Genomic DNA, 15,551 nt, shown 5'->3' on the forward strand with positions numbered 1-15,551 from the left:
ATTCAAACATGAATCATGTTATGTAGTATCTATGCAAGTGTTTTCAAAGGACAGTGATGATACAAATTTGAGATATAGGACTAAACTGAAACTTTTAAAAAGAAAAAGACCAAGAATGAAATTTAGTAAAAGAAAAAAAAATAGAGAACACGAGCATGTTTTAGCCTACAAATCATAAACAGATAATGTAACTTTAACAAGGGTAGAACAGAAATGTATGATTAGAGTTTTGATTCAGAAACTACATAAGGAAAGCAACAGGTTATTATAACAGAAAAGGAATATAACATTTTAGACCAATTAAGAGAAAGGGTTTATTCAAATGAAAATACATTTGTCAAAGATATTATCAAAAAATAGTGTTTCATGCAGTGGCCAAACCCTACTCAACCACAGCCAACAAGTCACTTGCTTTGCAGAAGCAGTGCTTTGCATCAGTCCCCAAATCCACCTGATAAATTATGATGACAAAAGCATTTAATTAGTAATAATGGCATTAAAATAACTAATGCTGTCAATTGTAATGAGCTAAGTTGTAATTACAACTTAGAATATCATTAGATAGATAAACACTAAGTATACTTTAAAGCAAAAAATTTGAAGTCCCCCTTACCTCATAAGCACTCATGTCAGTGAATAGTACCTGCAAAAGACAAATCAGAGTTAACATTTATAACAAAAAGTTGGAGTTGATTTTCAATGCTGTATGAGATGATATTTATAATGAGAATTTAAATTACAATGATACCCTAAAGTTAGTACTTTTTTCAACAAGGACTTCTCTTATCAGGGGATGTATGTGTAATGTAAACTGAGATGGCAATGTAATGATTTTAGAACAAAGAAAAGGTTTGTGCAGAATTTTAAAGAAAATGGAGGCTCAATGTAATTTGAGAAAACTGAATACTTTACTCTATTTTTTATTATTGTTTTGTCTTTTGCCAATTTCTATTTCACCTCCTTTGCAGTAATTAAACTTGTACCTTTGTTCCAGCCTTTAGTTCTCCAGCCTCAGCACCAACATTTAGGATCTGAAATAAATATGAAAGAAAATTACCACATATTATATCCAATTACCCATGAAAACATTTGCAGAACCAAAGTACTAAATGTATCTATGTCTGCTTACTTCTCCCACGAGATATCGCTCAAATTTCACGGCTGACTTGGGCAGCAAAACTCCCCCAGCTGTTTTCTACACCAAAAACACATATTCAGAAATCAGCTATGCATCATGGAAAAAAAGTACTGTGTCAGCTGCAGAATAAGTTATTCTAATCTAACCATATAACAATCTTTTGCAAACCGGTATCCTAAATTACATCAAATTAGTTCATAATGCAACAGATGAAGCCACCAACTAGTTATAATACTACATCAGGTGTTATTTGACCATCACTTTCTCTGTCATTCTACCAATTGGGTAAAAACAATGATAAAACAATGATATGAAGTCAATAGATAACTAGAAATTCAACAAATGGTGGAAGAAACACTGTCAACAAATAGAGACCAACAAAAATTTCAATCAATTGTAACAAACAGATTGCCATGCTAATGCTATGTCAGCGTGCGTGACTAATACAACAGAACCTTAAATACCTCAAAAATTAACACATTCAAGAACACTTAGAAAAAGCTCCTGAACTATAAAGTTCGAGATCAGAACTAATACTTCTCAACAACAGGCACTGCATCATACCACTACATTTACATATCTTTAATAGGCTTTAGAACACATTCTATACCTTCTACTTACATAATTCCTTAATATTATGCATTTGGATTAAGACTGCAACTTATAATGGTTCATTTAAATAGCAATTACCTACCCTGGACAGCATCATTGGGTCTCACTATAGGGTGACATGGGCGTTTTTGTTTTTACCAACACAATACAAAACCAAGCTCAGGACATTGCCTGAAGAAACCTCAGAATAATTTTTAATGCATTTGTTTCACTTGTACACAAGTGGCACCAACTTGGAGGTAGTTGTTGTGATTGAAGTTGCTATTGAAATACAGTGACCAAAATTTTTATTTCATAGCAAAATCTAAATAGATTTCTCAAAATCACATCAAACTGCAAGTTACCCAAATAGAGAACCCGCAAACTTGTCCAACATTCGGATAAGGTATAGTTGGAATATGATACACTAAAAGATTAAGAATAAACAACACCCCATGTAAAAATATTTGGTTTCATGGATAAGAGCATAGCATACCTCTGATAGCTCTTCCAAACGAATAAGAACTCTGTCAGCCTGAGGCACAACCTGCATCCCAAAATCATAACTTAGAAGAAAAAATTTGAACTTTCAGAAATTTAAAATACGGGAAAAGGGGGGAATTAGTGGGATGGTGTAGGCTACAAAAATAAAACCAATTCCGAAAACCCTCTTAAAGAAAAAGGAAAGAACCTTAGTGGGTTCCCATTTTTTGGCAATTGCATTGATCTTCAGAGTGCTCCTCTGCGAAACTGCATTCGACCCATATAAGAAAAGGTTAAGAATTTCAGTAAGAGGTTGAATTTGGAAAACAAAATTGAAAGATGCATACATGAGGGCCTCTTGTTAGAGAAAGAAATGGCACTGGTTTTGTGTAGGAAAGGAGTTGGCAGGGTGAGAAACGTTGATGCCATGGATAAGAGAGAAGAGACCATACACCAGTTCGAAACAGCAAAGAATGGAGTAAGGAAACCAGGTTAAACCCTCTTAGGTTTATCTGTTCGATTGCTAAAGACCAAGGAAAATACAAAATGAGTGCCCCAAAAATCTGTAGAAATTTGAGAAAGTACTAGAACTTATTACAAGGAAACTTCTATCATAGAAAATTTCACATTCTGAATAATTTTTTTAATTTTGAACAAAATAATTAGCGTTTTATGTTGAGATAGGTATAACAGAAAATTAAGAATTAAAATTTAGACCGAGAAAAGGGATAAAAAAATTACAAATTGATTGAAATAAGACATATTTATATCTATATATAAAAGATTTATTTTTGTATAACTTTTTTTAATGATATTTTTTAAATAATCGTTTTTTTAAACTAAAATAATTATATTTTTAATTACATTCTTTAAATAATCGTTAATTTAAATTTAGTTATTTTTTAAATTAAAATCATTATTTTATAATCAACTTTTACTTAAAGTTAGTTATTTTTTAAATTAAATAAATTATCTACAATAAAATAACACATATACGCGTATGTATTTCTACTAGGAAATAAAGTTAAAAGAAACTAATTAGTTTTTATTAAAAAAATAAAATTTATTTACCTATATTATTAATAAAGGGGAATTTATATTTTTTACTTTTTAATAATGATTTTTTAAATTTAAATGACTGTTTATAATAAAATAATAATTTTTAATTTTAATTTATAAATAATAAATTTTTTAAATTCAAATAATTTTTATAATTAAAAAACCATTTACATAATAAAAAGAAAATTCAATTATTATATTTACTATTTTTAGAAAACATCTTTTATAGTTTGTTAGTATTTTTTTATGTTAATGATTAAAAATTATTTTATAGCTTAATAAAAATTTTAGTGTAGCAAAAAAATTGGGCATACAAGAGGTACATCCACATATGTGTATTCACTTTTTATATGATAAAAAATAATAAAATTAAAATTAAAAAAGTAAATGTAAATAATTTTATAATAAAAGCTAATTTTTGTTTAATTTGTAGGTAATATTTTTATTATAGATAATTATTTTAATTAAAAAAAAGTCAAATAAAAAAATTAAATTTAAAAAAAAAATTACTTAAAAAGATAAAATTAGTAAGATAATTATTTTAATTTTTTAAAAATATTTATTAGAGATAAAATTGGAAAACAAATGTTTATTATGAACTTTTTTTATGCAAGGAGGTATCAATTATATATTGAAAATGAAATATAAAATTATAATGTTATCATTGTATTTTATTTTTTTTACATTTTCTAAAAGAATTTTTATAACTATTATTAAAATATGATTGTATCATTAATATATATATATATATATATTAACTTTTGTGTATATTTTATGATTAGTTTTATAAATTTAAAATAATAAAATATTTAAATATTAATTTAGTTTTTGTTTTTGTTAAGTTTTGTACAATTTGATTCTAATTTTTTTTTCTCTTGTTCGATCAAGTCTTAATTTTTGTTTAAATTTAGTTTTTTTAAGGTTTAATTGTTTTCTTTGTTCTTAATTTTATTACAATGTGTCAAATTGATCTTATCTTTTAAAAAAACTTTCAATTATGTTCATACCTCTTAAAATTTGTCTCAATCTATGCATAAATGAGTTAATTTTGTGTTGATATGATAAAAAAAAGTCTGCATTTCTCTCTCTTCTATTCCTCTTTGACACAAACCCTCCTTTTTGTTAATGCTACTACATTCAAAATTTAAACAAATTACTACAAAATGATTAATTTAAATCCTAAATGATAATAACTGCCACTTTTTTTACCTTCTCCTTCAGTTTGTCTCTTTTGCTTGTACGTAATAATTAATTCAAATCCTAAATTGTAAGGGTCTGAAAATGTAGGGTTATTGGGCCTTACGTTGAGACAGTCAGGCCCGTAAAACTAAGGACATCATGACCTTAGAAGGGACCTTTCAAAATTTTAGTTCATTAGCCAACTTTGTAAGACCCATGAAAAATATCTATAATAGTAAATTTTAGCATTTTATTAGTAATAATAATTTTAATGGATAGAAAATTATGGTAGAAAAATTAAAATTTTTGATATAAAATTATAGTAATTCTAGAAGGAGAGTTTCAAATTTTTAATAACTTATTTAGGATTTTTTTAAGAATAGTGAATAGTGAAAAGTGAATAGTAAAAAGTGAATAGTAAAAAAATAAAAGAAAAAAAAAAGAAAATTGAAAGGATAAGAATTCCTACGTAGCATGGAAGGAGTTAGGATCAGATTTGATCAAGTTGATGAATGAAATATTATTTTTAAAATAATAAATAATATTAAAAAATTAATGAATAGTAAAAAAATTTACCTATAAATAGCCACGGGAGGGAAGGGTATTCTGCACCAAGAAGAAGAAGAATCAAGTGAGAGCTTGAGAAATAGAGAAGAAAGAGTTAGGGAGAAATTTTTAGTTGCAAGAAGAGTAGAGGTTCTGAAGAGTTTTTGGGGAAACAAATTCGGAGCAAGAGAAGTCTAGAATAGAGGTAGGGGATCTAACCTTTCTAAGCTTTTATATTCTGATTTAGTATTGTTTATTAGTATGCATGTCTTGAAATTATGTGAGAATACTGTTAATGCTTAATGTATATTTATTTATATTGAATTTCTGTGTTAATATTATGTGTTGTTATTTTGAATTTGTAAATAAGAAATTTGTTAAAACTAGTTGAGGAACACTTTGGCTAAGGAAAGACTTGATACTTAAGTTGTCCATTGTGATGCACCTCTCTTTCATGGAAGTCTACTCGACAAGCTTTTAACTTAAATCTTGTCGAACAGATTATGTACTGTTAAACTATTGTGCAATATATCTCGTTGGAATGAATTCATGTTATTGTGGTAGATACGAAATTATGAATTTTAATTGTGATGATTGTAATTTATTATATTGGATTTGAATTTATGCGTCTGAACATGGTATGAGAATTATGGGGAGATTTCGTAATGATATGATATGAGTTGAGGAATGTGAGCATGGTATGAGTCTCATGGAGAGATTCTGTAATGACATGGTATGTGCGTATATGTTGATGTTGAGGGTCATGAAGTTGGAGGTTATCCTGATATTCTAATAATCATCCAGTCTCAAGTAGAGAAGGATGAATTTTGTGGTGAGAGGGACAGGAGGTCCTGGTCTATGTGCCGATTTTGGACATAGTGAGGGGACTAACCTTGTGAATGGTATGGAAGGCAGGATGTCCTGGTCTATGTGTCGGTTTTGGACATAGTGAGGGGACTAAGAATGACATCACAAGTGCGGAACCTCCCGTTGATCACTCATCAACATATCGTCGGGATAAGTGCTTATTGGGTATTGTGGTGTTTATTGGGTATTGTGGGACGAGTGTGTAATAGAAATTGTGGTATGATGGTATGAGGGTATATGACATAATTATTATATGATGTTAGTATCAGAGCAATTATGCATGTTTTATAAATGATTTGTTGCATGTTAGCTCACCCTACTTGTTTGTGTTTGGGTATGTACGATGATCGTATAATTCGTTATACAGGAGTAGATGAAGGAATGTCGTCTGATCCAGTACCAATGAAGAAAGAGATCGAAGAATAAGTTAGAAGAATTCGAGTCATATTTATGATTTTATAGTTGAAATCTGAGTTTAAAACATGTATAGACATATATCAACTATGAATTTTTAAGTGTGAGATTACAGGATGTTACCGTAAATGTAATATTACAATATATAAATTATGAATTATCCAGTGTGAGATATTGGAATGTTACAAACTTTCCCTTCTCTCTCTAGAACTCTTATTTTCCCTAACCTTGCTCTGTCTTCTCTCTACCATTCCCTCACATTCAGCCATTGCATGTTGGATTAGGTGGTGCTCAAGTGACCGCGGCGCAGTAAGCTTCGCAACCATCCGATTAGATTTTCCTTATTCAGCGAGGTTTGGTCGGGTCCTTGTTGTGTGAGGCACTGTTAGAGCATTCTAGTGGGCTGTACTACTCAACTCCAAGGTAAGGGGAGCTAGATATTGTTTTCAATTTGCTTGCAGTATTTATATGTATGTTAAATTCCTTAATGGGTGTGCTGTTTGGTTTGCTTGTTTAAGCTCTAAAGTAAGTGGGTCATATATGTTAATGTGTGTGATGTATGAAATAGTAGCGTGACGTCTGTAAACTGAATTAGTTGAATCTAGCTGTTGTAATTGGGCGTGTTGGAAGTGCTTGGAGTGATAAATCTGTTATAGCTTGAATGAAATGGAAAGTTAAGTGAAATTATGGTGTTTTAAGGCAAATTGGGGGAAGTGAGGTAGTGATTTTGGGCATTTGGGGCCTAAAGCGCAATTGGGCTGTTGGGGCAGTCTTAGCTAGTGTATTGTGACTTGTTTGAGTCACTAAATTGATCAAAATAGGTGCAAAGCAGTAGGATTGGGTTTTGGATCCCTAAGTTGGGAAAATTGGTGTTTTAGAGTTAAAATTGAGTCTTAATCACTTTAGAATGGTAGTAGGAATGCTTAGAATCATTTAGATAAGTTTAATTAAGTATAGAAAAGGAATTAAGGGTGTTAGAAGTTAGTAAAAATGGTTAGGAATGGTTATGTTAGGTGTTGTTCATAATTCTGCAGAATTATGCAGTTTCGCCGAGAGTGAACTGATAACTGTTCGGCCATGCGCTGCTGAGCGTTCGGTCTCTTAGGTAGCGTTTGGTCTCTTAGGTAGCGTTCAGTCTCTTAAGTAGCGTTCGGTCTCTTAGGTAGCGTTCAATCTCTTAGGTAGCGTTCGGTCTTGATAGTGCTCGGTCTCAGGTAGCATTTGGTCTCTCAAGTAGCGTTCGGTCGTAGTAGCATTCGATCTCTCTTAGTGGGCGGTCCTAAATAGTGTTCGGTCACTTCTTCAGTCTTACCTTTTATGGACCGTTCGGTCCTGTCCTTTAAGAAGTGAGATATCGTTCGGTCTCCACCATTCACAGGGTGTTCGGTCTTGCTCATTATGTGTTGATGTTTTCCGTTCGGCCTATATTCCTATTTATTCCAGTATCCTATTTTACTTAATTGTTCCAGGTTCTTTAAGGGCTTATATGTGCACTATCATGTTTGTGTTAAAGTGAAAAGTATCAGTATTTGACGTAATTCCATGATCCTCAAGGGGGGATACATGGTGGTGCCCTGAGTGTTTAGAATGATTTGCATGGTAGCTCAGTCTTGGGGGTTATCCTGAAACTACAATGGTCAATCATTCTCAAGTAGAGGGGATTGAATCATGTCGTGAGTAGTAGCAGGAGGTCCTAGTCTTGGGTGCTTCTAGTATGGCCCAAGGTGAGTGATAACGGACTAACCTCGTGAGTGTGGTAGGGTGAAACCCATTGGCAATGGCTTTGCAAAGCAGTAGAGGCCACCACGAGTGCATGACCCGCCATAGCTCGACAATCATTCTAAGTCCGGACGAGTCAAGTTTAAGTGCAACAAGTCATGTGGGTGTAGTGTACTGTATCTGTCTTTGCTTGCATATTGTCTGTGACTGCTATAACATGATTTTTATATCTAGCTCACCCTTGCTTGTGTGTTTGTGTTTGCTTGGGTATGTTTTTCTTTTGCAATTATCATCCACTTGGATGTGAGCAGAGGCGGATGAGGTGCCTCTAGAGCAGGCTTTGGAGGAAGACGATGTTGCTGCTTAGTCTCCTTAGGATTCTCTTAGTATTTTTTGTATTTTGAATTACTGTTTTGTTGTCGAGGATTTCCCTGTGATTCCTATCCCTTTGAAATACTCTATTTGCACTTAAGTTTTAAATCATGTCTCATTCATGGATGACTGTAAACTTAACTACCTTATTTAGAGTCTACTCTAACTGTCCTCTTTTATATAAATGTGAACTCACTATATTATATGCTTCTATATAATCTGAGATGTTACATAAATAATAATAATAAAATAATAATAATAATAATAATGATTATAATAATAATAATAATAATATAATAATAATAATATTAATAATAAGGTCATATTATTTTAAAAGTAATTACTTTTGTTCGTGTAAAAATATTAATATGGTGAAAAAAACAAAAGATGCTTGTTGGACTATACAATTTAATAATAAAACAAACTTGAAATATACATTAATTTTTGTTTTAATGGTTTTGTTTTTTTAGTTAATTAGGAATGAGAATAGTTTTAACTTAATTATTTTATTATTATGAATAATGGTATGATTATGAAAATTGATTAAATCAGAAATTTGCATAAAAAAGACTAACACTGAAAAAAATAATTATAATTTAAAAAATGAATGGTGTGGTTTCACCTAGAATGGATGACGTGTCTTGCTGAAGACATTAATCTTTTATCATTTCATTAAAAGTATAATCATTAATTGCATACACAAATCATAAAAAAGTGATAGGCACATAGAATATGCATAGAGTTAACGTTATTTATGCATATTTAACGAATGAGCTTGATTGATGCAAATTTTACCATGTGCAGACATAATTAAAACTTTTTTAAACGGTAGGATCAACTTGACATACTGCAGCGAAACTAGGAACAAAGAAAGTAATTAAACCTTACTTTTAACAAGACTGTTTAAATAATTAACATCATTAACGTGGTTGAACAATCGGTACCAATTTTGTGCAGCGGAGTTAAAACGAATTTGATTGTTAAGAGCAGAAAAGCGTGTTCGGTCAATAAAATGGTTCCTTTAATTTTCTTATAAAACTTTTATCGAACAGTTGATGTGCTAAAAGTTTAAAGAGTGTAGGGAAGAGAAAAATCACACAAATGATTTTTATCCTGGTTCGAATCAACAGATTCTACGTCCAATTGTTAATCACTATAAAGAGCAATTAGCTATTTCACTAAAATCAGTTTAACAATTACAATAAGATGAATAGAAATTAAGAACAACAAAAACATTTCGTTCGACAAACGAATGGAAGAACCTTCTTTCGACAAATGAATCGGAAGAGACAACTCTACCAACTTGAAGAGAACCGCTTCGACCTCTGACACACAAAGCGCGAGCTTCTCCTATTCACAAGACTTGACAAGAGTAAACACTATCACTTGAGAACTTCCTCAGACAAACTGTATTCTCAAATGGTTTTTCACTCTCAGAGAGCTTCCCTTAGGCACACAACTCTAATACTCTCAAATGAAAAGTTACCTTCTAAGAGTTGTGAAGACCTCTATTTATAAGCCCAGGTTCGTGTAGTGTTAGAAACTGAAAAGACATATTACAACAGCCAGTGATAATTGATTATTATAAGTGATAATCAATTATCTGCGAGACTTTGGAACAATTAGGTTATTAACTTCTTCAAACGGTCGACTCCAGTTCTTCACCTCCTTCCACCATTCGACTCGAGCCCTTACCGCCTTCTGTCATTCGACTCGATTCCTTACTACCTTCCATCGTTCGCCTTGAGCCCTTACTACTTTCCACCGTTTGGCCTGATTCCTCACAGCTTTCCACCGTTCGGCCTGACCTCTTCTTCTCTCTCTCCTTCCAACCCTTAACATTTTATTCTACAGGAATGGTTGGACTCAATTTTGTTTAGCTTGTGTTCAACGCCGTTTGGTTTTTAACTATGTTCGACCTTCATTTGTTAGTGACCATTCGGTCTTGTACATGTGTTGTGTTTATCTGTTTTGTTCGGCTTTCAACTGCTATACGTCGTTCGACCTTTTAGCTTTTGTGTTTGGTTTTCTTTTTCTCTACTTTGCATCTGGGCTCTTGTTCCTGTTCCTCGCGGACCAACATACAAGAATGTTTTTAAACTTAATACAACAAGGGTCTTCATATTCTTCACTTTGTAACATCATCAAAATCATCATCTTCAAGACACCAATGCTCCTCATTGGTAACATAACGTGGTCCGTTTCATTTTCTTCAACTCACATATCTCACAAAAACTTTCACTACTTTTCTTCCTCCAACCAACCCACCATCTTTCATCAAAACCTCCACTTTATACATTTTCACCATCACTATACCTCCCACATAGAAAACCAATCTTCCACACGCACCCTTCACCATCATTTTCTTCCTCTTATCCATTCCAAACTACCATCAACCACCATTAATCATCTTGATCATACACAAAAATGACAACTCCATTACCTTTACTTACAAACTCCATATAATAATATGACACTCTGCTTCATAAACTTAACACCACACTCTATTATGCTTGAAGGTAACAATACGATAGAACATACAACCCACTCATCACCTTTTTCCTCCACTATCACCAACAACATTCATCCTCTTCTTCCCTCCACACCCTTATCAAACAAGCTTTTCCAAAATTCATCATTAACCTTCATACTCACTCTTCCAACTATAAAAAGCCCAAAATCATTTTTATAGAAAGACAAAACAATCAGACAACTCACTGAAATTGATCTCTCTATTTTTTCATCACCATAAGTTCATTATTGAATCTAAAAATAAAGAGGGAGAAGGCATCAACATTGGTGATTCGTTCGTAACATCGGTGACTTGCTAATGATGTCGATAATATTTCTAGTTGAAGGTGCCCCTAGTCACAAGTTCAACAATAGTGGGGTGAGATTCGAGCCTCATGGAAGAAGAAGAAGAAGAAGAAAGCATTGGGAGAAGAGAAAGTTGCCATGGTGAGAGGAAGAAGATGGAGCGATAATGCTAACAAAACCTTTGGTGTGGCAGCCTCAACTCGGCTCAGAAGATGTAGCTGTGGGTAGAGGAAGTTCTATCATGGCCTCATGGAACCCTATTTCCCTATTTTTTGATTTAAAATTAAATCACATATTAAATAAATTAGACGCATCAAATAAAATGGGTCACATTAGATGAACTAGGCCACCATGTTTATTATGTTGTTAATTATTTAAATGATGTTACCAAAAAGAACTAAATTAACGAAAATTAGAACTTGATTGAATAAGAAAAATGGATAAAATTGAGCAAACTTGTCACATCCCATTTTTTATAGTATTTTATTATCATTGGATTTGTCACATTTTCAATAATACAAAGCAGTTAACTAAAACAAATATATATAAAATGTTATTACAAATATCCAAAAATAAAATATAATAGCAAACTATATATACAATATCCTAACTATTTAAAGATATTATACTGAACCAAGAGTGTAATAGGTAGTTATAATAACTGAGGAAAGCGCAACAAAACTTCCTACATTATACCTCAACTTCATCTTCTCCTAGCACCTGTCATCAGAGACATCGTCCTCTGCTCTCATCATAAAGGTGATCATCATAAACAAGAAGAAACAAAACAGACAAACAAACATAGATAAGAAAGGGTAAGCTAATGTACAAAGAAAATCATATATCACCATAGATCAAACAATCAATCTTAAATCATACAATTTTTCCCTTTAAACTTGACCATCTAGATACTTATATTGATGTCAGACTCATGGGGGACCTGCCTCATGTGTGGTTAAACAACTTTCCCACATCAAACTACCACACACCAAGCTTAATTTGTCAAACATCAATGGCCAATACATGACCATCAGACTAAGGACCTCCTACTATTCTTCATGACACAATCATCTTTCTCTAATTGAAATTGGAAGTTATTAAGAGTGTCATAATCATCCCCCAATCCGGAGTTCCTACTTCAATACATCACACTATAAAGTAACACCAAGAATTTTTCCATGGAATTCCTTTTACTAAATACTTGAACTGAATATATATATATATATATATATATATATATATATATATATATATATATATATACACACACACACACAATTATCATTCGCAGATCATTCATAATTATCAACAACTATATATCATATGTCATGAACATATTTATAAGTATAAACAAATATACATCATATTAGAATAACCAATCCATTCAAACAAGAAATTATACTATTACCACTCACAGGGCATTCATAATTTATCACAATCTGTACATACCATCAAAATAATCAACTTAAAACCAAACAGGAAATTAAAACCAAGAAAAACAACATAAATTCCAAAAACAGGGCGCTCAACGAGCTATACTTCTTGTCCAATGGATTTCTTCTTAAATAATCGGTTATCTCACCTAATAATCGATTATTCTAGAGAGATTTTAGACAAAGATGAATTTCTTACTAAAATAATTGATTATCAAGTAAGATAATTGATTATTCCAGTCAATTTTCAACTTTGATTTTTTTTTGATTTGGTTGCATCGTGTGGACCTCCAGGAAATTTACCAATTTCCTTTTCACCAACATTTCGATCCTTCCGCTCTTGAACATGATGCTTCTATTCAATAATGTTATTATCTTACTCATGAATAAGAGTTTCTTCTCATCTTCTTTAAACTTATGTGATAGGTCCTCCCCTCCTTTTCCTTTGAGAAGAATTTTCTCTTCGATAAGATGATACACCTCGTGTTCTAGTCATATATGCAAAAACACAATAATCTTCAACAACAAAATAAATATTAAATACAAATTTAAAATAAATATTTGAAATAAAATGAATACAAATTAATACAACAAAATAATCTTGATGAACATAGTCTTCAAAAACAACAACAAAATAAATAAATAAACACCATAAATTAATACAAATTTAAAAATAAAAATTATTTCAAATTTGTTCAATGAGTTTTGAAAACCGTTAAGACCTTCAACGGTTTTCAAAACCCGTTAAAAGTTGAAGGTTTCAACGATTTTCGAAAATCGTTGAAGGCCTCAATGATTTTTAAAACTCGTTCTCAACTATTTTTTTCCACACCAGTTTTTTCATATCAATGCACAAATCAAACCAACATAATTCAAAGTCTATAACTATGCAAATGTAAACAAAAACATAAATAAACACCTTAGCTTTCTTTTTTTGCTTTGAAAGAAAATTTGTTGTGCAAAGGGTGTTGTGATGGTATGTGATCCTATGAAACTTGGGGTGGTGGATTGGCAAAAGAAGAACAAAAATAAAGAAGAGAAGAGAAAAAGAAAAACAAAGGAAAGGGGCCACTACTAGGTTAGACAAATAACAACAAGAGAAGAAGTGGAAAGGATTTTAAAATAAAAAGTGAAAACAATTACCTAAACTAAAAATTCATTTTACAAATTTCAAGTTCTGCTCTTATTAAAAACACCAAATGACATTAAAATTTCGAAATACAGGAAACTAAATTTTGAACGTAATAAAAACCGTCTATGAATATAACGCATAGTATGTCATTTCTGAAATTAAAAACGTTTTCTGTGTCATTAATGAAAAAAAAAATCGTAATTCGTCATCCCTATTGATGGAACAAGGTTTATTTCTTAAGACAATGTTGAAGGCGTTGTCGTCTTACAATGGGAGAAATAGCGTACAGAAAGCAGAGACCATATCTTTGACTGTGTTCCAAATTATCCATGTCTAATCACACCTCACTCATTTATTTATTTATTAGTCCAAATAGTATTTTCCACAATAGTTTGAGAATTTTAAAATGATATTTTTGTTAAATATGCTTTTGCACTGTATGAAGAAGATCCTTGTAAAATCATAAAGAATTTGGTGATCAGTTCCATGATGAGTTTGGTAGTGTGGCGGCGAGCAGTTGAGAAGAGTTAATGGTTGTCATTGTAAAAAAATTATTAATTTATAAAACTAATTTAAATAAGCAACCTAATTAAATTAATAAAATAAACTAACAATATTATCAAACATATATATTTTTTAAAATATTAAAAATCATAAAAAATTGTGTAATACAAATTTTATTCTTCACCCCTCTTGCCCAATAGTCGATTTTCTTTTTCAAAATTTACAAACAAAGGCTCATTTATTTAGGTTTTGCATGATTTGCAAACACATGTCCATATATATGTATATAACAAAGATAAAAAATAAATAAAATATTTGAGAAAGAGAATTTCAAAGTGAATGAGGTAGGTGATCAAAGCACAAAACCTAGTCAATAGATCCAAAATAGGTGTAAAAGGTATGAAGTATGATAACTTTTGAGTTGCTTGTGCACCCCAACCAAAGCTAGGAATATAAACAAAACACGACATAGAAGATAGTATTGGATTCTCGTTTATGTCTAAGTCAACCTTGTATTACGTTTACATGCTACGTATGCACTCACTCTTCATTGTTTTTCCTTCAAAACAATTGCTTAATTTCAATGATTTAACCCTACAAAATCGTGTGAATGGTGTCATCACTTCTATTTTTTATATTTCAATTTAATTTATATTATTAGACATATGAATATCTAATAATTATAGATAGATTTTGATGTTTTCATTTCTTTTATTATCTTTCTCATAAAAGTATTTGGATAAAAGGTATCGTTTGATGTAGGAAATTTTTTTTTTAACATATTCCCACAACGTGTTATTAGATTATTTAACATAAATAATTATTGTTTTATCATTTTTATGACTAATGGAATTATGTAGGTCTTTCTTTTCACTATGCCAAAGATTTGCTAAAATTAAATTTATGAAATTTAGATAAAAACAAGTTCTTGTAAACATAAAGTCTTATGAAATTCATTTACTCTTTAAGAAGTAAATTTTTAAATCCACTTCAAATTTATGAAATTATATAGTTTATTAGACGAGATTATACCTTCGTTATATTATAAATTTATTTTATCTATGAAGTTATAATCTCTGCTTTATTCTGTGATTACCATAAAATATTATACACACACATTGTTTTATAAAACTTTGCTTCGTTAATCTAATACATGTTGGTGTTTGGATCTTATCTTTTTATGGGTATTGATTTATTTTCTACCAAGTTTTGTGAGTGAGAGTAAGAGAAAGCAAATCTTGGTATACAACTTTCATGGATCAGATTCAGAGTTCAACTTTTTCTAAAACTTAATTGT

At 31.1% G+C, this 15,551-nt stretch overlaps 1 protein-coding gene across 1 annotated transcript; it reads right to left on the bottom strand.

Moving 5' to 3' along the window:
* Nucleotides 1-203: 203 nt before the first annotated feature.
* LOC108347125 (10 kDa chaperonin 1, chloroplastic) lies at nucleotides 204-2,793 on the bottom strand. Its single transcript, XM_017586264.2, has 7 exons — nucleotides 2,560-2,793; nucleotides 2,421-2,479; nucleotides 2,226-2,276; nucleotides 1,130-1,195; nucleotides 984-1,031; nucleotides 614-643; nucleotides 204-451 (listed from the first exon to the last, which is right to left on the bottom strand). The coding sequence occupies exons 1-7, from the start codon at nucleotides 2,660-2,662 to the stop codon at nucleotides 383-385; spliced, it is 426 nt and encodes a 141-aa protein (XP_017441753.1). The 5' UTR covers nucleotides 2,663-2,793; the 3' UTR covers nucleotides 204-382.
* Between the last annotated feature and the right edge of the window lie 12,758 nt (nucleotides 2,794-15,551).

The sequence above is a fragment of the Vigna angularis genome, chromosome 9 (genome assembly GCF_016808095.1).
Source record: "Vigna angularis cultivar LongXiaoDou No.4 chromosome 9, ASM1680809v1, whole genome shotgun sequence".
NCBI classification, from domain to species: domain Eukaryota; kingdom Viridiplantae; phylum Streptophyta; class Magnoliopsida; order Fabales; family Fabaceae; genus Vigna; species Vigna angularis.